The 27,528-nt window shown below is 41.5% G+C and overlaps 1 protein-coding gene across 1 annotated transcript in view; it reads right to left on the bottom strand.

Moving 5' to 3' along the window:
* Positions 1-2,392: 2,392 nt before the first annotated feature.
* The window catches only part of bicdl1 (BICD family like cargo adaptor 1), a 45,395-nt gene continuing 20,259 nt past the window's right edge, over positions 2,393-27,528 (bottom strand). The window contains exons 3-11 of the mRNA XM_037680615.1: positions 18,986-19,102; positions 17,220-17,231; positions 15,013-15,159; positions 12,311-12,490; positions 12,003-12,221; positions 9,281-9,424; positions 9,037-9,167; positions 7,493-7,613; positions 2,393-2,633 (exon numbers count right to left, since the gene is read on the bottom strand). Coding sequence (XP_037536543.1) covers positions 2,466-2,633; positions 7,493-7,613; positions 9,037-9,167; positions 9,281-9,424; positions 12,003-12,221; positions 12,311-12,490; positions 15,013-15,159; positions 17,220-17,231; positions 18,986-19,102 — 1,239 coding nt within the window. The 3' untranslated portion in view covers positions 2,393-2,465. The remainder of the gene's footprint in view (positions 2,634-7,492; positions 7,614-9,036; positions 9,168-9,280; positions 9,425-12,002; positions 12,222-12,310; positions 12,491-15,012; positions 15,160-17,219; positions 17,232-18,985; positions 19,103-27,528) is intronic.

Raw genomic sequence — 27,528 nt, 5'->3', positions numbered from 1 at the left:
TGTCTCTTTCATTTCAAATTTTATGGGGGAGGACCCACGAACCCCTCCCCGCACGCCCCTCGCACCCCCAACCCCCCAAAACCAACCCCCTCCTGCCCCCGGCGCCGGATCGCCTGCTATTTGTGTTCCGACATCAATTTTTATTTTATTTTATTTTATTTTTTTTACAATTAAGCCCTGCACCTGGTCCATAGAAGCTACATCTGAACCAGTCATTCTGCACTGGTCTATAAAAAACCTAGCTAACCCCAGTCGAGACAGATGGCTGCCCATTCTGCTGGAGGTTTCTTCCTGTTAAAGAGAAGTTTTTCTTTCCACTGTCGCCCATAAGCTGCTCAGGATGGGAGATTGTGAAAAAGTAAAAATTTGACACGACCTGCTGGCTTCCTAAGATACAGAACTTTTACTAATGGGTATTTTATATATGCAAATGTTTGTGTACAGTGCCCTGAGATGATTTATGTTGTGACTTGGCGCTATAGAAATAAACTGAATTGAATTGAATTCTCATCTATTGACATATTGTTTTGTAATATGTTTGTTTGCTCGTTCAACTTTAATGCTTTGTTGTTGCTAGTAAAACAGTGAACTTTTTTGATTGTTGTTGTCAGGTTAAAAAAACAACATTTTACTGGTCATTCTCAGTACAGCAAAAAATACACAGAATTTCTCACACTGTCCCACCAGACCATTCAAAACATAAGGAAAGAAAGAAAATGTACAAGTGATGTCTAACTCATCAGTAGATCTCCTGTTCACATACAAACATGAAAACAGAGCCTACAAATAACACTGTATGGATATATTTTCTTTCTACAAAAAGAGCTCCATTTAAAAGTATTTTTTATACGACTATACCACTTTTATCCCAACCTATTAGTTTTACATTTTTTGTAAAAAAAATAATTCTTTGGGTTGATCCTTCCCAACAACCAGCTGAGATGACACAAACACACCTGCATAGGTAAGCACAGCTGCTTTACACATGAGTCATGAGACGTAACGTTATATGTCGCCTAAAATGGAAGCCCAACAGCTGAGAAATTAAAGTGCCCATGAAGTATTGAAGCAACGAGAATGGAGGTAGACCTTTACTACGAGTGAATGATGAATCCTGCAGCAGATGTTGACCACTGCACAGGAAGTTTAGTGGAGCTGCTGTGCATCGACACACCTTTACCTTCACGCCAATCAACAAGCATTCAACCCAGTTCTGCCTCCTTCTCAAGCTTATGTAAACGATTTTTGTAAATTTGGTCAACTAGAAAGATGTTTGACATCACAGGGACAATATGGGGCAGTGCCTTTGTCTTAATAAGGATAATATTCATATAATGTGAACCGTATAAAAAATATAACACCTGGACAGACAGCTTTCATGAGTTCAGCCACCCAAAGGTTTATTCATCTATCAGAGATGAACGTGAAGGCCACGTAGAGTTGATCCCAACACTGCTCTCGCAACAAAGGTTCTCTTTTAGTTTGAGGATTCCCTTGTTCTGCTCCATTTCTTACTTGAGGGGTTACCTGGGTTACCAGGGTTTTGTAAACCTGCATTTTGAAACACAAGATATTTAAAATCAGGAAAAGGGTATTAAAAGTCAAACTGGAGCATCATGGGAAATTATAGGATGTAGCTCTGGATATTTGTATCTTTAGTTGTATCTACAGTGTAAAACTTCTTTATGAAACACTTTTTACTGTACATTCAATCCATTATTTTTATTAGTGCATCTTAGTGTTGTCTTGTCCACGACTCCAAACGTGAATAATGGTTGACACTCAAACAAAGGAAGAACTCTTTGAGTTTTTCCAAAAAAATGTTTCCTTCCATATTGTTTTGACGCAAAATCAACTTTCATTTGGTCATTTAGGTACTTTGTTCACCATCTGATTATTGAAGCGGTTGCCTCATGTTTCCCTGAACAAATGAATAAACCTGACAACAATGGCATGTTCTGTACTCAGAAGGTCATCTATGATCTGATGAGTGCCTCGCCACAGCTGTCCCCTGACGTCCTCTGGTTCCTTATGAACCTACATTGTTCTATCGTCCAGCTTCCCCAGACTCTTTGGCCTGAGAACAGGGACACACATAGTAATTGTATGTTGTGTTCCACCTCTACAGAGTTGGCAGTGGCTTGTAGAGATGGCTGTAGGCACTACAAGGAAACCTTCCTTTATGAAGGTAAACTTCATAACCCTGTTGTTTTCTGTGAACAAAAGAGCTCTATGAAAAGGAGTCAAGCCAAAGGTTCTGGGGAAGTCCTGCTCATTGTCAGCAGCCTCCAATTCATCAGTAAGAAGGAGTAATGTGACAGATATAGTGCAAAATGACCCCCCGCCCCATCCCCAAACAGTTGCGTGTGCCACTGCCTGTCTTTGGCTGGACTGTGATGTCCCTTTTCCCTGTCCCTCACCTTGTTTGTCTCTGTCTCCTGGGCTTATGGCCAGTCCAGCAGAGCTTAGCTCTTTTTGAAAAAAGAGAAAAGTCTCTTGTCTCGATCAGAGACACGGCAAACTCGTCTTGGAGACTGACTCCTTGTAGACCCCGACAGGGAGCCATGGGCCGAACGCCACTCGTCCTGGTGTTTGTCCATGAGCTGCTGGTCAATCACTCTGTGCATATCATCCTAAAGCCAGAGACAACAAAGGGAATGAGATACAGCTCAAAGAGAATCATCACATACAGTTAAATACAGATGTGGTGAGAAGTTGGCATGAAGTTGTTCACCATGAGCATGAATGGCACATAAACTGCTTCCAGTGATTATTTCCATGGTGGAATGACTGTACAATGTACAACTTCTATGAGTTTTACAAATAGTATTGGATGTGCAAGTTTAAATTTAAAGTAGATTTCACCTGGGTCAAAACTATGTATACAGGCTCAAATATATACATACACACATACTAAAATGACACTTTTCACTGTGACTGCAGGCTTTTTGTATCCATCAACAAGCTTCTGGTATAATTCTGACAGATAATTGACCATCCTTCTTGGCAGAATGTATTTAAATTTGTTGATTTCCCCCAGGTGGCTCAGTTAGTGGAGCTTTAGCCTCTCAGCCTTTCTATGTGGAGTTAGCATACCTACTACAAACTTTGACCTGATCACAACTTGCCTTTTCTATCCTCTGTGCCACTCCCACCCTAGCCTATGCATGTTAGGCTAATTAGTAACTCTAAGTTGTCCCTAGGTGTGAGTGAGAGTGTAACTGGTTGTTTTTCTTTTAAGATGCTTTGCCATTGATAAGTTCAACTCAAGTCAGTTCTCGTCTTATCGGTTCTTCTCAGGTGTAGTTGAATTGCCACTGTGACTTGTTTCCCTGCTCTGTGGGTGATCATCATTGCAAAGTGGGCAGTCATCGTAACTGTAATCTGAATTAGAATGTTTAGCTTATCTCTGCACTGCTTAAAAGTCTGGGTGTAGCCATGCTGCGCCATCAGCTCCTATATCTCATGGTAAATTAGCTTGTTTCTTGTAGGGTCGTCCAGCTCGCTCTGAATCCTCTGATCTGTCGATAAAGATAGAAAGGTCTGAACCTTGTCATTGGTCCACGGCACTGGTTTTGGAGCTTCCCTGTTGAACTAGAAACTATAACAACTAGAAAACTTGAAAAAACAAACTAACTGCGCTGGTCAACCAGTGACGTAGCTGGTGGCCAATCTACGGCTGCTGCTTGCTTACTTTAAAAAACATCACCTCAGAGCAGTTCGCTTGGAACCAAGAACAAGAAGGTCTTATAAACCGGGCTGAGTGGGGTTGGGTATGGCACTGTGGGCAAGCCCTGTGGTGATGGACTTTGCAACGTGTCCAGGGTGTCCCCCGCCTATCACAGAATGACTGCTGGATATGGGCACCAGTGACCCCTGAGACTTGGAAAGGAAGGAGCGGGTAAAGGTGATGGATGGTTTCCTGTCGCCAGCCCGGCATTTTAACAGAGTCCATTCACTTTCAACAGGGTTCAGGTCGGGGCTTCGGCAAGGCCATTCCAGAGGTTCAATGTTAGCCTGATTTATTTATCCATTCTGAAAACAGTTCTGGTAAGTGTGGGATCATTGTCCTGTTGGAAACCCAGTTGTCACTGAGCAATCATCTAGTCATTGATTTGAGGTGAAGGTGAAGAACTTGTCAGTTCTCCTCCTTTGTCATTATCTCATCCACTTTGCGTAATGTCTCGGTACCACAGCGTGATGCTACCACCACCATGGTTGATAGTTAATAATAATAATAATAATAATAATAATAATAATAATAATAATAATAATAATAATAATAATAATAATAATAATAATAATAATAATAATAATGTCATCACATTGTCATCACTGTATGTTTCCATACAATGGCAAAATTAGTCTCTGCATTTAACCCATCCACCACCAGGTGGTGCAGTGGGCAGCTATTGGGGGGGGGGGGGGGGCATTTTGGGGATAAGGTGTGCTGCCCAATAAAGTATTATTAGGTTTGAAAGTGTCGTCTTAATTCCCCCAAACACACATGTTGTCCTTTGGGCCAAAAAAAACTCCATCTTTGTACCAACACAACCATCAAACTTTTTCTCCAGAAAACATCTGACTTGTCCATCAAGCTTGGAGGTGTCACTTTTGGAGCAGGGTCTTGGTGGTTCCTGGTTGTTCCTGAACATCCTCATCAATTTCCTTTAATCTAAGTGTGATACTTTGGGTCTTCTGCCAGAACTTAGCAAAGTGGTGATATAACCAAGTAACTTGTTGCTTGACAAGATGATGTTACAATCTGAAGTTGTTTAAAATTGGGTTAAAAATGTTTTTACAACTTCTGTGTGTCTACAAATCTCTTTCTTAGATCTTTACAGTGTTCTTTTGATGTTCCTATAGGTCAGTTTAATGAGTGCTATTTATTGTCATGCTGCCAAAGAGAAACTATAATCTGCAGTCATGATTACCAATGAGATGTTAACAGGCTCTCGTCTTGTCAAGTCAAAAGACATTGAAGAATCTTCAAAAGCACTTATTTTAAAAAAAATTACAGTGTATGTAAATATTTGAGTCTGTATGTATTATTTTGACCCCGAGTGGATTAGAGAAAATCCACAATAATTTCTAAGATGTGGACTAAGTTTTTGAAGAAATATTTGAATTGTTTGTTGTAGAATAATAAGAATAAAATGAATAATACAAAGACTCAGATTAACGTGACATTCATGTCCAGAAGGAGTGGATGTAAATTTCTGACCTCGTCTGTATCATAGTAACACCACAGTGATATTTTGAACTGTGCATTTTAATATTATTCTTTTATTTATTATTATTTATTTATGTTGTTTTGAACCATGTAGGTCATAATGAAGCGTTTTGTGTTTTACGTCAAAAAGGTAGTTTTACTTTATATTTCTATGACAGTATTTCATTATTGCAGTAATTTATAACAGGAAAAACCCTTCACTTCCTCACTTTGTTCTGGTCATTTTCAATTTTCAGATAATTGACATTGGATTCAAAAATACATGATATGGTTATTTACAGTGTGCTTAAAAACATGACTGTGCTCTTTTCTTCTTTGTACTCATTACAATAATAAAAATCTAAATTCAACACTGAATGTGAAATGCAAGTAAAATAAATCTTATTTTTAACTTGTAGTTGATGTTTTTGTTCTATCTAGCAAACCTTTGTGTTAATTTTCATTTGATAAAACTGAGTCATTTCTGTATTTCAAAACCAAAACTTGATTCACACTGTTGAGTTGTAAAAACCTTTTACATTTTGTTTAGTGATGAAAAGTTCAAATTGTTATTTTGTCCCATTCTGCAAGAAAAAATCTGAAGTTGTCCCAAAAAAAGTTATTTTCATACAGTATTTTCAGAATATTTGTATTCTCTATGAAACATTAAAGATGACACCTCTGATTTAAGAGTTACTTTTTTTACAACAAAATTTAGAGCAACATTTCAGAGTATAATTCAGATTAAATAATATAATATATAATTATCCTCCGCTCTTCATTCTAGTGTTGACAACACCATGAAAATTGCTTTTATACCAAATCAAAACATTTTGAAGTTAATTCATTTTTCACATTTTCAGAATGTGAAGCAGGCTGGAAATACATGAATGGATGTATAATTACACAAAAAGAAGGAATGAAATACTTTTTATTTAAATGCAATATTTATATGGTCTATTTTGTCTAATTCTTTTTTAATATAATTCTGGACTTTACTTATATTTAAAGAACAAATTAAATTAAAAAAATGTCTTTGTATCTGTTGTCAGTCAGTTCTGACACCTGTAATTTACAAGTGCTTGTTGTGTGAACTCAGTAAGACTAAAATAAAATTAGACTGACCCGTGATTTCAGCTGTAAACTAATGTTGCATAAATAAACTAAATTTAAATAAACTAAATTTAAATAAACTAAATTTAAATAAACTGAACTAAGATAAAACCACAGATGACTCAGACAAGCTGCTGTATGAAGATGGAATTTTTATGTTACTATTAAAAATTAGTAAAAACATTTTACAGTAGCAATACATGATACAGCTGGTACTTACAATGTACTAGGTACACACCCTGTACGTACCAGGTAAGTACATTTATAACAACATGTATGTACTTTGTATACCAGGCAAGTACCAGTACCATGTATCAAATATGTACGCTGTAAGGTTCAAGGATGTACTCTGAAGATACCAGGATGTACAATGTATGTATCAGGTCCCCCTGTAAGTACCAGATGTGTACCAGGTATGTATCCTGAGGTAAGTACCATGCATATACCTGGTAATTACTGGGCTGTATTATCTATTGTTTGTTTTATTTGCATAAATGTTCTTGGGATGCAACATCTTCCTCCATCTCTAACAAGGTTAAGTCAGGTCACCTGGACGGATTCTTTTTTGTTGACCTATTATTATCCTAACAATAACGTTTTCTGTAGTATAAGTATTTATCTGTGTAACGTCAGGTGAGTGGATCATCCATCCTGTCTCAAAGAAAAGTGAAACAGGAGTGCGTGGAAAGGATGAACTGACAGATGGAGAGAGAGGAAGGTGCAGCTGGATGATGAGAGAGTTTAAAAATCTAAACTTAGTTAACACAGAGACAGAATGACTCATTGTGTCGTAGTTGGGTCAGTGCAGGACGGAACGGTGAGATGGCACAGCTCAGGGCTCACCTCTAAGGCAGGAGGGTAGGGGGGCACCACAGGGGGAGAAAGGGTGGTACTGAGGCTGAGAGAGGCCACTAGATCAGAAACCACAAGAGCCATACAGTAAAGAGCCCTGAGGAGGCAAACTGTGGGCAGGGAGAGAAGAGAGGAAAGAGCTGCTAGTCACAGGTGAGGAAGGAGAAGGCTGCAGACACCATCCCCCATCATACAGAAGAACCCCCCCAAAAAAACAGTCCAAGTCTAGCTTGGTCTCCATATGTTAGCAGTTACAAAGATAATGAATATATAAAATGCCTGAACAATACTTATGTAAAATTCCCACAGACCCACCTGCCAAGCCTCCAGCTGCTGCGACAGGTTGAGTTTCTGCTGGATGGCGTCCAGCAGCTGGCTGTTCAGAGACATGATGTCTATTTTACATTTGGCCAGCTCCATCTCCACAGCTTTCTTCCTGCAACACGAACACACACACACACACACACACACCTGAACGTGAGCCTGACATCATCTCAGCGTAGTGCATACAAATCTGTGGAAAATGCTGTGAGGTTGTTTTAAATAGAAATACAAACTAAAATACAGTATTTTCTGCCATACACATCGTACTGTCCTATAAGTCGCATCAGTCCATATTTGTCTACTAAAGTGGAAAAATCCATAAATATGTTGCTTCGCCGTATACATCGCATCTATTATGCGTCACCGCCGACAACCCGGAAATGTGGGCCGGTGTTGTGCCAAAAACCAATGGGCTATCAAATGGTGCTGAGGGAGCGTGCACGGGAGGACTTTACCAAGATTTTAACAAAATTAACACCTAAAAACAATTATTTGTTTGCTCAAAATTATATTAAATGTGTGTCTCAGTCTAATGTTTGCTTAATAAATGCACTTTGACGGTCAAATCAGCTGCATTTCAAAAATAGTTTTGCTGCCTCGGCGACGCAAAGCGGGCACATGCAGCTGGGAAGCTGCTGCATTTCTTTAAAATTTAACAAGATAACTGCCTAAACAATGATTTGTTTGCTTGAAATTATAGCAAAGGTGTGTCTTAGTCTAACATTTGCTTAATAAATGCACTTTAACGGTCAAATCAGCTTCATTTCAAAAATAGTTTCGCTGCTGAGGTGCTCTGTGAATGCGCAGAGGAAAAGAAAAGGAAGGAGGAACGCGGCTCGTTTCTTCAAAAATTAACAAGAAAAGCACCTAAACAATTATTTGTTTGCTCGGAATTATAGCAAAGGTGTGTCTCAGTTGAGCGTTTGCTTATTAAATGCACTTTAATGGTCAAATCAGCTGCATTTCGCTGGGGTGGTGCAGCTGTTTTAACGGTTCCAAGCAGCGAGCAGAATGAAGATGAGGAGACTGTGGCAAGCCGATTGTATCAGTAATAGCTGGTGAAGATTGTCAGTCATCCAGGAAATGGTAAATTCAAAAAAGTTCAAGAAAAAAAAACAATAAAGTATAAAGTAAAGTATAATAAATAAAGACCACTTGTTTTTGTCTTGAACTTTCTTTTGAATTTGTTATTATAGCAACGTTTACCTATTACATGATACAACAACATGCCTTAAAACTACTACACCTCTGCTGCCATCAAGTGGCTGAAAGTGGTACTGCTCATTTTTTTCAGTCAAAATGAATGAAAACGGTCATATCTCAGCCAAAAATTAGTTTATAAATATGGGAAAAAAATCCATAAATGTGTCCCGTGGGCCTATAAGTCACAGGGCATGCAAATTATGCAAAAAAAACTGTGACTTATAGACTGAAAAGTACAGTAGTTTTAAGTGATGGACAAATCATAGATTGTTCTGTTCTGTTGTTTTTCAGACCATTTGTCTGTGTCAGAGTGATTTTCTGCTCAGTCCTACTTGGCTATGGCGTCGTCTCTGTCTCTGATGGCGCTCTGGAGCTGCTCGCTGGGTTCTCGGACTTCAGCCATCGCCCGCGTTCGTTCATTCTCCTCCCGGAGAGAGGAAATCTCCACAGAGAGAAGTGCCACCTGCAGGTCACAGCAGGATGAAACAGTGAACTTTGCTATTTCAAACCTCCTCTGGACTCAGAGGTTTTAAAGCGAGTGTGCAGGGCAGTGTGCACCTGTCCATCAGAGCTCACCTGGTTGTGCAGTTTCCGCATCTCTTCCTTGTTGCTGAGTGTTTTGTGCTGCTCTGCTTCATAAAGATCTTTGACTTCCTGCAGTTCTTCTCCCAGCTTCCTCACCTGCTCCTCCAGAGCCTCCTCATCGCTGCGACGCGATTCCTTTTAGGACCAAACACACTTTATCCACAATTCAGCCTCAAAGGAGGTGCAGAGTTAAAGCCATGGGAAAAGAAAGTCCACACTTCTTCAGTGCTGAGGTTTTACAGAACAGGATATAATAACAATGATCTGGTCCTGACCACGTTCTGAAATTGTTTGAATCTAACCTCAAATCTACAAAATCACACAACAGAGTCCACCATGTGAAGACATTAAACAAAATGAAGCCAAAATAAATAAAAAAAAGACTGATTCAGTCCAGCAGCTTGTAGAGCCTCCTTTAGTTACAAAAACTCTGAGCAGCTGTTTCCTCTGAGACTCTGTTAGTGTATTCAATGGTTGTGTGTACATTTTGGTCCACTCTCCTTTACAGCACTGCTTCACTTCATTGGTTTGCAGATGTTAGTTTCTGCTCATTTCTCAGACAGTCTCATCAGAGAATTTCAATCAAGTTGAGGTCTGGACTTTGACTGGACCACCACAGAACTTTGACTCTGTTCTGTTGTAGATTAGCTGCTGTGTTTGGATCATTGTTCTGCTTCATCATGACCCAGTTTGATCCAAGCTTCAGCTGTCAGACTGATGGTCCCACATTTGACTAACTATACTTGTTTGGTCTATTTCTTATTGTTCTGTCTCGATCCTTGACCTTTAACCTGCTGAGACCTGTAGAATCTGAGGTTGAGCTGTCATTTCTAACCTGAACCCTGGCCCGGCCCGACCCGGATTAGGGCCGGGTCGAGCCATAATAATGTGCTTCATGTGCGGGCCGGGTTGATGTCGGACTTTTGATTGCATTAGCAGACACACACAGCCGACGACCCAAACAGATGAGATCCCAAAATATTCAACATGTCCGTGTCTGAATAATGCAGAATGCATGGATTTAATGCACTTTGACTGCCATGAAAGGACAAACAGCTCCGATCTTCTGTCCCCTTACTCAGCCGTGTGTGTCCACCGACTGTTAATAACTATATAAGCAGTCAAAGCGTAATTAAAAATGTTGGGGGGGGGGGGGGTGTCGGGTTCAGACCTGTAATTACTGTAATGTAACTGTTCGGGTCAGGTGGGGTTCAGAAATGATGGCTATGGGCTGTGGCCGGGTCAGGTCGGATTTTTTGGGCCTGAATGCAACTCTAATCTGAGGTGGGGCTTTTGGGGTGATTTTTTGGGACGTCCACTTCAATGAAGATTGACAGTTATTTCAAATGTTTTACCAAAGTAAATATTTCTCTGTAAGTCACCCACTAGGGAGCACAAGTCAATGCATCTCTTTTGCCAGTTCCCATCCCAGGTAAATGGTGAGGGTTGTGTCAGGAATGGCATCTGACATAAAACCCTTTTGCCAAAACTATAATGTGAGTTCATCAAAGTGAAACCATATCAGATCGGTTGAGGCCCGGGTTAACAACGACCGCCACCGGTGCTGTTGACAAACAGGGTGCCGGAGGAAATTGTGCTACTGTTAGTTGAAGACCACGAGGAGGGAAACGTGTCAGGAGACAGAAGGAGAAGAGGAAAGTCAAGAATGTAGGACTGAGGGTTGCAATTCTAAATATGAGGACAGTGACAAGTAAAGGTAGAGAGCTGGTTGACATGATGCTGAGAAGGAAGGTAGAGGTGAAAAGAGCGTCATACAGGGTGATGCGTCTGAAGGTAGAAGTAGAAGGTCTGATGCTAAACATTGTCAGTGGTTATGCTCCACAGGTTGGATGCGATGAGGAGGAGAAATATACATTTTGGAAAGATCTGGATGAAGTGATAGAGAGTATTCCCAGGAAGAAGTGAGTGGTGATCAGATCAGACCTGAATGGACATGTTGGTGAAGGAAACAGAGGGGATGAGGAAGTGAAGGGTAGGTTTGGTGTCAAGGAAAGAAACCAGGAAGGACAGATGTGGTGGATTTATCCAAGAGAATGGAAATGGCTGTAGTCAACACTTATTTCCAAAAGAGGGAGGAACACAGAGTGACCTATAAGAGTGGAGGAAGGAGTACACAGGTCGACTGCATTCTGTGTACAAGAGGAAACCTGAGGGAGATTGGAGACTGTAAGGTTGTGGCAGGGGAGAGCATGGCCAGACAGCATCGGATGGTTGTGTGTAGAATGACTGTTGTTGTGAAGAAGAGAAAAAAAGTAAAATCAGAGAAGACCAAATGATGGAAGAGAGGAGCTGCTAAAGGCTCTGGGTGGTAAGAAAGTTTCCAAATGACTGGATTAGTTTTATTTGTCCTAAAATGTAAAACCTTAAAACTGAAAAAATGTGGACTTTCTTTAAACCTAGTAATAAAATGTATCCATTAATTTATTATTTTGTATGAAACAGACACATGAACTTATTAGATGGTTCAGATCGACCAACTGAAGTGAAACTTTTATAAGAAACTCAATGTCGTCAAGAAGTCAGACAGAAATCAAACTCTTTGTAAACTTACTTTGTCCTTATTGCCTGCAAAACAAATATATTTTAAATTTTAAAGTTGAGTTAAACATTACTCCAGGAACTCGTTGAGAAGTTACTGGACCAGTAAAACAGGACACAACCTCAGTTCTGAAGTTCAGTGTGCTTTCTTTACCGTGGACTCATTGCCGTCCAGCAGATTCTGTGTCAGCCTCCTTAGCTCCAGCAGGCTAGTCTGGAGACTTCCTGTAGGCACGTCCCTCACTGAGGACGTCTCCGAGGACTCGTCCATGGACGAGTCAGTGGACAGTGCTGAGTCAGTGATATCGTTTCCCCGCAGATGCGAGCAGAGCGAGCGAACTTCACAGTAGGCCTCCCACAGCTGAAGACGCAGCTGGACGTTCAGGAAGTGAGAGAACATGTAGATGTTAGAGGTCCATTCACTGCAGGTTCTGTTACAGAGTCTAAACTAGTCAGGACTACCTGCTCCCTCTCCTGCTCCTGCTCCTCCTGCTCCATACTTTGCTCTATCTCACACAGCAGGCTGGAAGGATGGGGGGTGAGGGTTTGAAAGCTGTGCTCCTCCGTCAGCTCTGCTAGCTTCGCAGTGAGCTGCCGGTGGGACGCCTGGACCTCCTGGAGCTCCAGTTGGTTCCGTCGCAGCTGGACACAGCAAAGGAGGTAAAACCTGACGTTACCGGTGTCACATTAAAATAAAACATGTCTGACAGCTCTGTTCACTATTTTTGAAAGAGCTGAATTGGTGAGCAGTCAGCGTCTCACCTGCAGCAGGTAGAGCAATCAGGTTGGAGATTGAGAGGAATGTTCTCACAGAGAAGTCAAACTAAGAGTTTTTCATTAGATTTTTTTTTAAGCGCACATTACTCCCTTGTTATGTGTCAAAGATCTTGTTCTATCAGCTGGGTTTGTGATGAAGATGACTCTCAGCTACTACCACACCGGCTCAATATCTGTCAAGGTTGATTAGTTCTAGCGGCCATCTTGAATTAGACTGACTCTAAAAGTTAACCTGGTGCAGATGCATGTTTAATGGTTATTTTCTGAGAGTTTTAATACATTTTGTAAAGTTCAGGAGATATTTAATTAACAGACTGAAAACAAATCACGACACACACAAGCCACCGTCAGTAGCAGCAATAAAAAAATAAAAATTCCTGACAGTCTGTGTTGTGTTAATTATTAAGTAACATAATTGTTGCTTGACAAAGTTGCTTGCGTTGTTACTTTGCTTTTAACTCATCAGCATCTGTGTTGCTATATAATAGTATAAAGAAAAGTTTCTATATCGCTGCAGTCCAACTTATAGTTTTGAATGTTTGATCCCAAGTTAAACAATAAAACTGAAAACTATCACTAAAACAGAGACCATTTTTCTGGGGAGTTTCGAGAACAATTGATCAGATTGTTCAGAGGGAGAACAGGTGGTCAAAGAAAAAAGATAAAATGTTCTAATATGAAACTAGCTACAACGTGAACAATGCTTTCATAATTCATAATTTCATAATTAATAAAAGTGCTGCTCAGGTATTGCTCTCAAACATAAGTAATACAGCAGTACTGGTGACTGTGGGAGAATTTATTTAATGAATTTGGACAAATTAAAGATGAATGCTGTCAAACTGCAGTGGAGCCCCATTCATTCATGTCTACATGGAAACAGTTAAGCTTTCACAAAATACATAAATAAATAAATACATAAATACATAAATAAATAATAATAAATAAATCACACTTAATCCTCTAAAATGGCAGATTGTTTTAATGTTTGTTCAGTTTTTTTGTAGAAAACTAAAAGACCCACACAGTTTTTCTGAAATAATTCTGCCTGGTTTGTTTTGGTTAGACCATTTATCATTATGTAGCATGCTAACAGACAGGACAATAATTACCGTAGTTATAAGTATTTTCTACTAACAAACAGAGTAATACACAGTGCAACTGCACAGTACAACTACAGATCAGTAGGTCTCACCTCAGTGAGTGAAATTACTGAACCTGGACAGCCGTTTGGATCAATCTGTGTAGCATTTATTTCTTTGCTGCCTACAATAAATATATTATGCATCTTTAATTTAAAGGATTAATACATTTACTGATCTTTACACTATTAATATGTTGTTGCTTTTTTGTGCTTTTTTTTTTTTTTTTTGCAGCCTATGAGATATGAATTTTTTTTTACCTCTTCCCTAGTGTTCCCCTTTTTCTAATTTAACGAAAAAGGCAGCACCTCTCGGTGAGGCTGCAGCCTCAGACACCCCGTCTACCCTGTCCCTTGTTTGTTTGTTTGTTTGTGTTTTTTCTGATGGGCTGTACTGAAATGTAATTTTGTTGTGCTCTGTGCAATGATAATAAAGCTGATTCTGATTAACTGCTTCTATTTTTCTCTGGTGTTCTCCATAAAAACACAAATATTGCATTTAAAACAATGTTTCGAGTCCCAGTGTATCGTTGGAAACACCCCCGGCTGCAAAACAAAAATGTTTTTGAGCATTTCTTTTATTAAGAACCTCTGATCTCTGACCAAGCTCTGATCTAATGTGTGCAGACATGTCCGATAAGAACAGAACTGATTACTGACAGCAGGCAAATATTTCACGTTTTATGTATTATTTTTCAATGCTGCAACACAAAGAGTCAGCAGTAAGTTAAAATGCCTTCAGAGGATCTCGGGCCGTTTTCATTAATTCCAGTAACTAATGACTGGTGGATGGAGGATCTTTCCACCAGCTGATTGTCACAGTCTGACGGCTGAATGTTTCACAGTTCGAGTCAATTTTCGTCACAGTTTTGTACGCCTGTCTGAAGCGAGCACCTAACCTGAAATGGGTTCATGGTTGTTCTGGAGGTGTGAAAACTGGAAAGAGCAAAGTGGAAGGAGCAGCAAAAGATCAATAATTACTTAAGCTGCTAGGAAACTTGTGAGTTGTTTTATAAAGCAAATACTTTTAAATAGACTTTGTAGTACCAGTTAGCTTGACACCCTGATTCTCCAAACTGAGGTCTGCTGCAGGTAAGATCCAGTCCACTGACAGGTTCTCCACACAACCCCACTTCAAAACCTGAACTACATTACAACTACTGAATTACAAGTATCAGAAAATGACTTTGTAGAAGACAGTGCGCTCATAAAGTACTTTATTGTCCCGATAAAAAAGTAATACTACCTGCAGGTCCTTCTCGTGACACTGCTTCTCCAGCACCAGAGTTCGCTCTCTGAGGTTGTCCACCGTGTTCTGCAGCAGCTCGTTCTCCTCCAGCATGGCGTGCACCCGGCATTCCAACTCCATCTTCCTCTCCGACAGCATCTTAATCTAACGTGTCACACAGCACTGGTTAGACGTTGCATGTCGAGTGGAGGAACTTGATGGTTCAGACTTCCAGCTCGTAAGCAATCACATGGGCAGCCGTGAACCCAAATCAAGGTTAAATTTGGTTGTTCTCTTGCTGCCTCTGAAGCAAGCTGGGCTCTTGCACAAGATTAAAAAGTGCTCCCACTGGTCTGAAGAATGTTTGTTGCTTAGCACAGGCGTGGGTGTTAGTTACCACCCTCGTCCTCAGGAATGCTTCAGTATCCTGAAGCATCAACACAAAGCTTGATATTGGCTTCCTCGTTAGCCTTTTGCAAGGACCTATCTTCCCCTCCATCAGCCTGAGCAGCTTCCTTATTAAACAAACGCTTCTTGTTCATTTTTAGCAGTGACCTACATCTGCTAAGTTACTTCAAAGTCTGAATATTAGTGGTTTCTCCTGTCCGTATGAAGTTCTGCGTCATCAGGTTCTGAGTATTTTGGGGCTGCTTTAAAGTGTCTGTTTTTGCACAAACAGACTACAAACCTCAGGGAAAGTGGGAGCACCCAGACATTGCAGCATCCCAGCTAAATATAGGGCAGTAGCCTTTTCTCCCATTATAGCGCAGGCTCTGCAGGCTGGGTGTTTTCTCTTGGCTCTGGAGAGACTCAATGTAAAAATCTGAACTGCTGTCTTTACAACCAAAACTCATCTGACCTCTCATGTCTTATCTGACACATCAAAACCCCCGTCACTTAAAAAAAATAAAGATGTTAATAACAAATGTCACCTCAGAAAAGAGGATTGTAAAATAACAGTGGCAAGTCAGTGCAGTGTACAGATATGTGCAGTGTCTTGAAAAAGTTTTTAAACCATTCGAAATTTTCCACATTTTGTCGCATTACAACAAATTTTACAGTATTTTACCAGATACTTTAGGTTAATTGCTAACTCTAAATTGTTTCTAGTTTGAGTGTGAGAGTGAATTGTTATTTATCTTGTTGTTTATCTTGTTGTTTATCTTGTTGTTTATCTCTGTGGCCCTGTGATGGACACTGACACAGTAGCTGCTGGATATGGGCACTAGCAAACCCTTGACACGGACAGGAAGAAGCGGGTAAAGATAAAAGATGGATGGATGAATTTTATGTGATAATCCAACACAAAGCAGCACATAATTATGAAGTGGAAGGAAAGTGATACATAATTTGTATTATATTTTTTAATAAGTGAAAATCTGAAATGTGTGTTGTGCATTTGCACGCAGCTGGGGCGGCTGTGGCTGAGTGGTTAGAGCAGTCGTCCTCCAATGTGAGAGTTGGGGGTTCGAATCCACCAGCAGTCACATGCTGAAGTGTCCCTGGGCAAGACAGTGAACTCCTCATAGCCTCTGATGTGTGTCCCATCAGTGTATGAATGTGATCTAAAGCACTGATTAGTCTCAGAATGATTTGTTCAATTAGCTTTGTAGAGATCTAGTATAGAGCTGTATGAATGGGTAAATGAGGACACAGATTGTAGTGTAAAGAGCTTTGAGTATCTTGAAATAAGATAGAAAGGTGCTTTATAAAAACAGTCCATTTACCAAGTACAGTCCATAGCTGTCTTTACTCTGAAAACCCGAACGAGCTAGTCCAACTAATTGTCTTCAGAAGTCACCTAACTAGTAAACATTAGAGGTGTATAGGTACACCAAAGCCATGGCTCAGTATGTACCTCAGTATGAGGGTCATAGTTCAATATGTACTTTGGTATGAGGGCCATGGTTAAGTTACAGGACCACATAAAGACAAATGAAACAAACAACCCTTCACACTCCCACACACATTTAGGGACACTTTAGAGTTACCAATGAACCAGACATACATGTTTTGGTCTACAGGAGGAAATAGGAGTACCTGAATAGATTTCACTCATGCACAGAGAGAGCATGCAAACTCTAGCAACCTTGTCATTAATGAGATTAAACAAGCTAATAGAGTAAAAATACTTTTCATTTGAACAAGAGACACTTTACAAGAGCAATCAGAGTTTCTGTTGTGCAGACATCACATGCAGCATGCAATGTGGAGAAACCACTCACTTCTAGCCCTTGCTGCTCTGGCCAAGAGGGGGAGGGGGAAGAGGTAGAGAAAAGGGTGAGGAAATACACATACATCAGGATTCAGAAGAAATAAATACGTTTCAATAAAATTCCATATGCTTGATGCTGCTAGGTCTTCTGTTATGATCTCATTAAATGTAACAATATTGTCATGACATGTCTGTTCATTGTCTGAAAGCAGGTCATACTGCCCTCCAGCTTCGACTAGGCTGGTGACCTCGTTCACGTCGATAGACTCTGTTTAAAGGCACTGTCTTATTATCTTAGGTTGGACATGTTCTTCTGCTTGGAATGGTCTCATCCTTGAGACTTTCTGTTTGACTTATCTTTTGTAATGACTTAATAAACATCAACAAGCTGGGTTTTCACATCTTTTTCTGTCACAACAGTCAGGAAATTTAATGTTGACAGTGCTGAAATGTTGAACAGTTCAGTGACCCAAAAGTCCAACGACCAGCAACTTCCTTATCTAAGGCCCAAATAATACGAATTTATGGCTTAATTTACTTTATGGTTAGTTTATATTCTGATCTGACAAAACACAGACAGTTGGATGTATAAGCTGTACATAAAGTGTAAAAAGAACCAAGATGAAATGAAATATTAAAGTTGATTCCTGCATCTCATTAGGGTCACCGGGGTAACCACACACCTGCGTCTCTCACTCCCTGACAACACTTCAGTAACATAGGAAAAGATGCAGGGTAGAAATTAAGCCTCAAACAAATAGTCTGCGTTAAACATAACTTGAACTGTAGGTGACAAAAGCACCTGCCAATCACACATTTCTATTTTATGTCTACAAGTTTTCTGTAGGTGACAGGATAAGATAAAAAGTTCCAGTTTAGAGGATAATCTCTGACTCAGTGGGAGTTTGAGTGTGTGCACTCTGCACTGGGTGGGAGTTAGAGAGAAAACTAAATTCTGTCAGTGAGAAACATTGAGTGAAAGAAACCAAAAATGTCTATGTTTCAATATATAAACTACAGGAAGTGTAAGACGTGGAAATAGGAGGGGGTTGCAAAAATTTGGGAACGTTTAGAAAGCTCAGCTGTAATTAGAACATTTTCAAAAATAAAGAAAGATGTTAAATGTCAGTGCAGTGATGTAATGTCCAGCTTTCTGTGACCCATTCAAACTTTGAAAATTGTTTCTCTTGTTGATGTTTGAATGGGTAGATCTCCAAAGAAGACTGAAGTTTCTCAACTGTTTTTATTTTTTCTAAAACTACAGGAGTAGCTAAACTAAATCTGTGATTGAAACAAATAAATAAAAGTACTTAAATGATATTTGCATTCTTAAAATTTGCACACATAAACAAGTATACTCAAAATAAATCAATGGCATGAATGTGATATGCCAGATCCGTTTTTATGTCACAGACCCTGGAATGTTAAAGAAATCAGCTTCATCTATCTAAAGATTTCTATCAATAGCTCATTTTGTCCCGGATCAAGCAGAAATAAAATTAAAAATAAATACTGAGTTAGTTTCAATTCAATTCAATCCAACCTTTATTTATACGGGTTAGTCTCACTGAGCCTCGAGGACTCATTTACAAGAGAGACCTATAGTTTCATTATAACACTAAGGTTCCCCTTAAAGCTTCAAACTGTGATCAAATATTATTTTGATCCATGAAACGTTAATGTTTAGGCTTAAAATTTGTCAAATAAGTCCTGTTTATGTCACATTAATGAATGTAAAATGACGATTGTAATAAAGATGACCGACGGGTGTCTGACCTCAGCCTCTAGAGTCTCTAGTTGCGTCATGTGCTGGCTTGTAGACACACTTTTCTCCCTGAAGTTGTCCCGTAATGAATGGACCTGAGTGGACAGCTGCCTCTCCACCTCTGCAGCCTGTGTGAAGATAAGAAATCAGAACAGAGCAATTATTCAGTGGCTTTTTAAATCTCAAATAGAAACAGCATAAAACGGGTACTGTTAAATGAGTGAAGGTTTGGGTGTTGTATTAACCAGTCAGTGTGTGGGCCTCATAGTAGAAGTCTGAAACACATTAGTTACTGTCTGGTCCTGAAAGTGCTGGACTTCCTTTTTATTCTCTAAAGGTCAACAGGGTCTTGGAAAAGTCTCCATAACCCTTGAACCTCTGAACATACTTTTGAACCCATCTCTTGTACTAGTCCCAAGCCTGAGTAAATGGTGAGCACTGTGTCAGGTTCGGCATTTGACGTAAAACACTTTGGCCCAAACTGACATGTTAGTTCATCCAAATGACACCATACCATATCGGTCCAAACCCGGGTTAACAACGACTTCCGCCGGGGCTGTTGACAAACAGGGTGCGTCAGAAACTGTGCTATGGTTAATCAAGAACCACACGGAGGAAAATGTGTCAAAAAACAGAGGGAGAATAGAAAAATACAAAAGAGTGAGACTGAGGGTTGCAACTCTAAATGTGGGGACAATGACAGGCAAAGGTAGAGAGCTGGCTGACATGATGCAGAGAAGGAAGGTAGATGTTTTATGTGTGCAGCAAGAGACCAAGTTGAACGCCAGCAAGGCTTGCAGCATTGGAGCAGGGTTCAAAATGTTTTACCATGGTGTGGATTGAAAGAAAAATAGAGGAGAGAGTGATGATCAGAGCAGACCTGGATGGACATGTTGGGGAAGGAAACGGAGAAGATGAGGAAGTGATGGGTAGGTTTGGTGTCTAGAAGGAAACCAGGAAGAACAGATGGTGGTGGATTATGCCAAGCTCATTGAAATGGCTGTAGTTAGCTCCTATTTCCAAAAGAGAGAGAGGAACATAGAGTGACCGATAAGCGTGGAGGCAGGAGTATGGTAGCTGACTGCTCTAGAAAACGAGGAGTGTGCTAAAGAATGGCCAAGACAGTCCAGGCAGGATGGAGTGGATGGAAAAAAGTTTCAAGAGTGTTGTGACAAAGGTGTGGCAGCAAAGGTCAAAAGAAAGGTTTACAAGACAGTGGTGAGACCAGCTATGTTGTATGGTTTGAAGACAGTGTCAAAAAGACAGGAGAAAGAACTGGAAGTGTCAGAAATGAAGATGTTGAGGTTCTCATTAGGAGTGACAAGGATGGAGAAGATTAGGAATTAGATAATCAGAGGTACAACACAGGTTGAACAACTGGGAGATAAAGTTAGAGAGACCAGACTGAGATGGTTTGGACATGTCCAGAGGAGGGACAGTGGTTTGGACATGTCCAGAGGAGGGACAGTGGGTATATTGGTAGAAGGATGTTAGAAATGCAGCTGCAAGGAAAAAAGACAAAGAGGAGATATATGGATGCAGTTAGAGAGGACATGAAGGTAGTTGGAGTGAGGACAGAGGATGCAGAGGACAGAGATGGAGGCGGCTCGCTGTGGAGACCCTGAAGAGGGACAAGGCCAAAGAAGAAGTAGGCACATTACAACCACAAACTTTAAAGTATTTTATTTGGCTTTGATGTGAAACAACACAAAGTTGAACATTATTGTAAAGTGGAAAAAAAGCACATTTTCTTAAAGAGTTTCAAAAAAAAAAAAATCTAAAAAGTGTGGAATTAATTTATATTTAAACCTTTTTACTCCGATATACTTTACTAAAATTCTACGCAACTCTTCAAAAGACACCTAATTAATAAAGAGTCCTCCTGTGTGTAATGTAATCTCAGTATCAGTCCAGCTGTTCTGTAAAGGCCTCAGAGGTTTGTTACAGAACATTAGTGATCAAACAGCATCATGAAGACCAAGGAACACACCAGTCAGGTCAGGAATAATGTTGTTGAGAAGTTTAAAGTCATGTTGAATTATGAAACAATATCCTAAACTTTGAACATTTTACAGAGCTCTGTTCCGTTCATCATCTGAAACTTGACAGAGTACGGCACAGTCTCTACTACTGCAACTACAAACCTACTAAGATATGTCTGTCCATCTAAACTGACAGTGAGACAGCATTAATCTTAGAGGTAGCCAAGAAGCCTAACACTGTACCTCCCACTGAATACACCACCCCACCCCCATAATGAAACAGGGCGGTGGCAGTATCATGCTGTGGGGATGCCTTTCTTCAACAGAGACAGAAAAGTTGTTCAGAGTTTATGGAAAATGGACAATCCAGGAAGAAAACCCGATAGAGGCTATAAAATACTTGAGACTTGGGTGAAGGTTCACCTCCTAGCAGGACAACGACCCAAAACATCGAGCCAGCTCTACAATGGAATGGGTCAAATCAAATAATATTCATGTGTCATAATGGCCCAGTTAAAGTCCAGACCTAGATCTGACTGAGAATCTGTGGCAGGTTTTGAAAACTGAGTCTGGAAGCTGTTTTACAAAGAAGAAAGGGCGAACATTTTAGCTGGTGGAGACAAAGCCCTGAAGACTTGCAGCTGGAGCTGCAGTGAAATATGGTTCTGCAAAGAACTGACTCAGGGGGGCTGAATATAAACGCACACAATACGTCAGAATTTTTTTTTCTACAGTCATACACTATACTTTGTGTTGGTCTATTACGTAACATGTCAGTAAAATACTTTGAAGCTTGTGGTTATAAGGTGATAAAATGTGGAAAGGTGGTGTGTTACCATTAAGGTCTCATTAAAAACACCCAAAAGAAGCGCACTGTAACCCAGTGGAGCAGCAACCTCCCTGCATCACTTACAGATTATTGGACAGGTGGGATGAGGCCACACGGAGCTAGGCTCAGCATTATTAACGCTATGCTGCACTCAAGAAGATGCTGCTCACTTGTCATCACTGCCACAGCAGCTGCAGGATTTAAAAAGCTCTCGTAGGGCATGCTAATTATGAAGCACGCAAACAAAGAAAATGAAATCAATAAACCATCTCTGTCTGATGACTTTACTGGAAGTTCAGTGAAAGCTAAACTAACTTCTTTGCGTCATGAACGACAGCCTCTAGATGGCACTACACACTGCGGCAGCTCTGGTCCCAAAGCTGTCCCACTTCACTCCACTGATGTCCTCTGGTCTGTTTCTACTGTCAGAAAGGACTTCTCTGGGATGTAAAAGTAGCTGAGATGGTTGTTGAGCACTCTGAACAGCCACTAAAATATTGAAGCGTTGTGACTGAAATAGTGTAAAAACTACCATTTGAGGCAAATAAAGTAATGTGTTCATCACTGTCTTCTGTACAGTGACTCCTATCCACATGCTCTGTGATGCCTTTCAAAAGCAGACAATGCAGAGATAATGAATGTGTGTCAACCTCAAGGCCCATGGGCCAAATCTGGCACTTGGTAACATTTTAACTGACTCCTATGATATTTTCTGTGTTAGACCTTTGACTGATTGAGTCTTTATCACTTCTCAAAACTGAGCATGCTCAGTGTAGACTTCTCATGACCCAAAACACAAGTTGGACTTTTTGTTTTGATGTGCAAAGAGTAACAGAGAAAAGTTCAGTGAGATTATCAAACTCTTGTTGATGAACATCCATCCATCATCTTCACGCACTTCTTCCTTTTCAGGTCACAAGAGTCACCGGTGCCAAAATCCAGCAGTCACTGTGTGAGAGGTGGGGGACACCCTGGGCAGGTCTACAGTCCATCAGGGACACATAGAGACAATTCAATTCAGTTCACTTTATTTATACAGCACCAAGTCCCAACAGAAGTCATCTCAGGGCACTGAACAGAAATATTCATATATAAAATAATAATTTAACATTATTTATCAGAGGAGCAGACTGCTTTGAATTTAACTCCATCACAGAACTCTCATCTTGAGCAAGCATGAAAGCGACAATGGAAAGGAAAAACTCCCTCATGAGGAAGAAACCTGTAGCAGAACCAGGCTCAGGACAAGCGTCCATCTGCTTCAACCAGCTGGGTTTGGTAAGAACAGATACACAATGGCAGGTCAAGAATCACATGTTAAGATAGAAATAGTATCAAATGAAAACGATTCAATTTTAACAATTCATTTAAGGAAATTAGGTTATTTTGTCCTCCAGTAGTCTAAGATTAAGACAACATGACAAGCCAACCCTAACTATAGGATTTATCAAATAGGTAAGTCTTAAAACTGGACAATGCATCAGCTTCACAGACAAAATGAAAAATGTTGTGTACCTTGATTTAACGTGTGTCAGAGAAACAGAGTGTTTGCTTTAAGTGTCTGTATTCTCTTTGTTTGGTGTCTCCTCAGATTGATGAAGTCCTTTGGATGAAGGACAAAAATATCTCTGTAAAAAAAAAAAAGACCTGACTGAGCATTGTTGGATTTTTACCTGGATTATTGAGCATGGACTTTGGTGTTTTGAACCACTTGGCATGACTGTCTCAAAGGAGTTGACGGGGAAGAGGGCGGGCCCCGGAGGCAATCTTATCACCAGCAAACTTTTTTTTTCCCACTATGGAGTATGCTGTTTGTCAAAATCAGTTTGTCTGTTGTCTCCTCAGATTGAAGAAGTCCTTTGGACGAAGGACAAAACGTCTCAACAGAACAAAAGAAACCATCCAGATGACCTGACTGAACATTGTTGGATTTTTATAACTGGATTACTGAGCATGAACTTTGGTGTTTCTATTTAAGAGTCAAATGTTCTGATATTTTGTGACTTTTCTGTTTTAACTGATTGGATGAATTGTAAAAAAGGGATTTACTAAGAAATATCACCTAAAAAGTTGTTAATGGAGAGTAAAACAGGAAAATAATGCCAAGTGTCATTTTAGATTTGACATGGTTTAGTTTTCCTGCACCTCTGTTCCCCATGTCATCATCCACAGCTGATCCTTATTCTAAATCACCCCAGGTGCTCCTCATTGTCTCATCAGTGTCAGTATTTAGACTGTGTGTTTTCACTCCTTTGGTAGCCGGACTAGCCTTCCACGGTGTTATGGTCTGTGTCTGCATCACCTATTGTATTATATTCTAAGTAAGTTTTGCTGCCCCGTCAGCATTTTGTTTTGTTCAATAAATTATTAGTTATTGTTCACTATCGAGTCCTCCTGTTTTTTCCTGCACGTGGGTTCAAACCATTAAACTGCAGATCATGACAGAAAGCCCGGATCATAAAGAACCCAGCAGGAAAATTGACTTTTTTAATTGGCTCGCCCGTGAGGTGGACAAAACTGCCCAGCGGGAGAAGGAGAAGAAGGAGCGAGAGGAGGCAAAGCCCATCATCCGATGGGGCGGCTGTCAGCTGGAGGAGTCCAGACCTGCCCAGAGACAAAACACTCGCAGCTGCAAGGTGGAAGTCCTTCCATCTCCGCTCCTGGTAGAGGAGGAAGAGAAGCGGACATCCCAGTTCTATGGAACGCGTCTTGCCATTAAGCCAGTGCGCTGCTCTCCACCGCCGCGTTCCTCTCCACACCCTCGCCATTTTTCTGCCACTTGCTCAGGAGAGGATCCCGAGTTGGAAGAGTTCCAGCTTGTTCCTGGTCCTGACTCTCGCCGCCATGGCAGGAGGTCCAGACGGCAGAACCAGAATGGATCCACCGACCTGCAGCTCCTCCATCCACCTTCCAAGACGCACCAGGGTGAGAGGGGGAGAATTTTGCTGGTGGAGGGGCACCTGAGCCCTCACTTGCCAGAATGGCGATGGGGCTCTCATCCAGCTGAAGGGTCACCTCAAATAAATGAGCAGCCGAACCCCCACACCTGCATGTCTGTGGCTTGTGGGGAGGACGGCCCCCACACCTGCGTGTCTGTGGCTTGTGGGGAGGATGGCCCCCGCACCTGTGTTTCAGTGGGGGTTGGAGATTACTTTGTCTGCCCTGCACCACTGGCTGTGGACTCACTAGACTTGCTGGTTTCCACACCAGCACCGGCCACGCTGATTTTCACACCAGCTGTCACCTCTAGGGTTTCCACGTCTGCTGCAGCTCCACAGGGCCCCACGTCGTCTGCTGCAGCTCCACAGGGCCCCACGTCGTCTGCTGCAGCTCCACAGGGCCCCACGTTGTCTGCTGCAGCTCCACAGGGCCCCACGTCGCCTGCTACAGCTCCACAGGGCCCCACGTCGCCTGCTGCAGCTCCACAGGGCCCCACGTCGCCTGCTGTAGCTCCACAGGGCCCCACGTCGCCTGTTGCAGCCCCACAGGGCCCCACGTTGCCTGCTGCAGCTCCACAGAGCCCCACGTCACCTCCTGCAGCCCCACAGGGCTCCACGTTGCCGGCTGTCGCTCCACGAGCCTCCACTCCGACTGCGGCCCCCGTGGGTCCCAAGCCTCTTCTGGGTCCCAAGCCTCCTGCAGCTCCTGAGTGTCCCATGCCTCTTGAGGACCCCACGCCACATGAAGCTTCCAAGCTGTTTCCTACACCGCATGCAGCTCCTGAGGTGGTCTCTACTCCTGCTTCAGGGTCTCTGGGCCCCTCTCCTGCTGCAGGGTCATTGGTTTCATCACCTCTCTCCGGTCTGACTCAAGGAGGGTCCAGGCGCACACCACCCATAAGAGGCAATGGACGACCATCTGACCGGCTACCTGGACACCCGCCTCATTCTAGATGGTCCCCTGGCCATCCACCTGGACTCTTGGGCATGGGTGCTCTTCCCCCTTTTTCAGTTTTCCCAGGTCCCTTCCTGTCGGCTTTTCTTTTTCTCTTGTCCTTGGATTTTTCTTGTGCCCTCCATCCTGTCTCCTCCCCCCTACCTCCCTAGTTATGTGGGGGGCCCATTTTGGGGGTGTCAGGTGCTACCCTTGGGAGGGGGGGGGGGGGGGGTATGACATGGTTCTGTTTTCCTGCACCTCTGTTCCCCATGTCATCATCCACAGCTGATCCTTTTTCTAAATCACCCCAGGTGCTCCTCATTGTCTCATCAGTGTCAGTATTTAGACTGTGTGTTTTCACTCCTTTGGTATCTGGGCTTTATCCTTCCACGGTGTTATGGTCTGTGTCTGATCCACCTATTGTATTATATTCGAAGTAAGTTTTGCTGCCCCTTCAGCATTTTGTTTTGTTCAATAAATTATTAGTTATTGTTCACTATCGAGTCCTCCTGTTTTTTCCTGCACGTGGGTTCAAACCATTAAACTGCAGATCATGACAAGATTTTTCCCCTCCATGGGTTGTCACTATGAAAAGACAATGTGTATTTCTATATAAATGACATTAAATAAAAAAACAGGGTTAGTTAGTATCTGTTTCGTTAACTATTGACCAAGAAATGTAATTGACTTGCACCAAGTTTTTAAAGTTTTGTCTCTCTTGTGTAAATGAGTTTGACACCAATGATGTTCATCCATCGTCTGAACCAACTTTGTCTCCAGTTGTAAACAGTTACACACAACTATGTATTCTCATACTTTCACTTTTAGTCAGTCAACCTTTAACTCAACATGTTTGTCTTTAGTTGGCAGAGAATCAGAGGAAATCTAAGAGGAAGAGGTCACAAATCCACATGATGAAATGCTACGTAAGGTTCAAACCAGAAACCTGGAGATGAATTTCAAAAATGCGCAATTTCTCATATCGTTCAGGCAAAGTTATATTGAAATCAGCATTCTTTGAAGGAACGCATACTGTGCACTTCCTTGCTCACCCAAGTTTTAAACAAAGATGTGGTACATTATCCCTCAAAATGTGTACATGTATTGGGTATGACTCTCAGCTGCTAGGTTAGGTTTAGGTTTATTTGCCATATGCAAAGGTGAACAATGCAATGAAGTGCTGAGGATGAGGAAAAAACATCTCGATTTGCCCCCCCACAAAAAAAGAAATACCAAAGCATGCAACAAAAATAGAAAAAAGGTGCAAAAAAAGTGAAAAAGTAATACATCTACAGCAGCATGGTCCTATTAGCAGAGTAGTTCTATTAGCGACATGGTACTATCAGCACCATGGTCCCGTTAGCACCATTGTCCTGTTAGCACCATGGTCCTGTTAGCACCATGGTCCCGTTAGCACCATTGTCCCGTTAGCACCATTGTCCTGTTAGCACCATGGTCCTGTTAGCACCATGGTCCCGTTAGCACCAGGGTCCCGCTAGCACCATGGTCCCATTAGCACCAAGGTCCCGTTAGCACCATGGTCCCGTTAGCACCATGGTACTGTTAGCAGCATGATGATAATAACTACCACGGCAATGGATGATGACTGCCCTCCAGAACCAGATCCGGCACACAGAGCATCCAAGGTTTTCCCTGCGAAGCCGAACTGTTCCATAGAGTTGGGTCCATGCAGGCAGATGGAGGATCATGGAGACAGCTGCCATGACAGGTCTGAGCCTGAGGCTGGAAGGACTGAACCACAATGGCAGCATGGCAAGGCAGTGACACACAAAACTCCAAAAGTGTGTCGCGGTCATACCCAGTGGCGCAAAAAGCGGGTATGCAGCGTATGCAACGCATAGGGGCG

This window comes from Nematolebias whitei, chromosome 8 (genome assembly GCF_014905685.2).
Source record: "Nematolebias whitei isolate Nwh7 chromosome 8, NemWhi1, whole genome shotgun sequence".
Classification (NCBI taxonomy): Eukaryota; Metazoa; Chordata; class Actinopteri; order Cyprinodontiformes; family Rivulidae; genus Nematolebias; species Nematolebias whitei.
The sequence above is the reverse complement of the archived record's forward strand: the minus strand, read 5'-3'. Positions and strand labels throughout refer to the sequence as shown.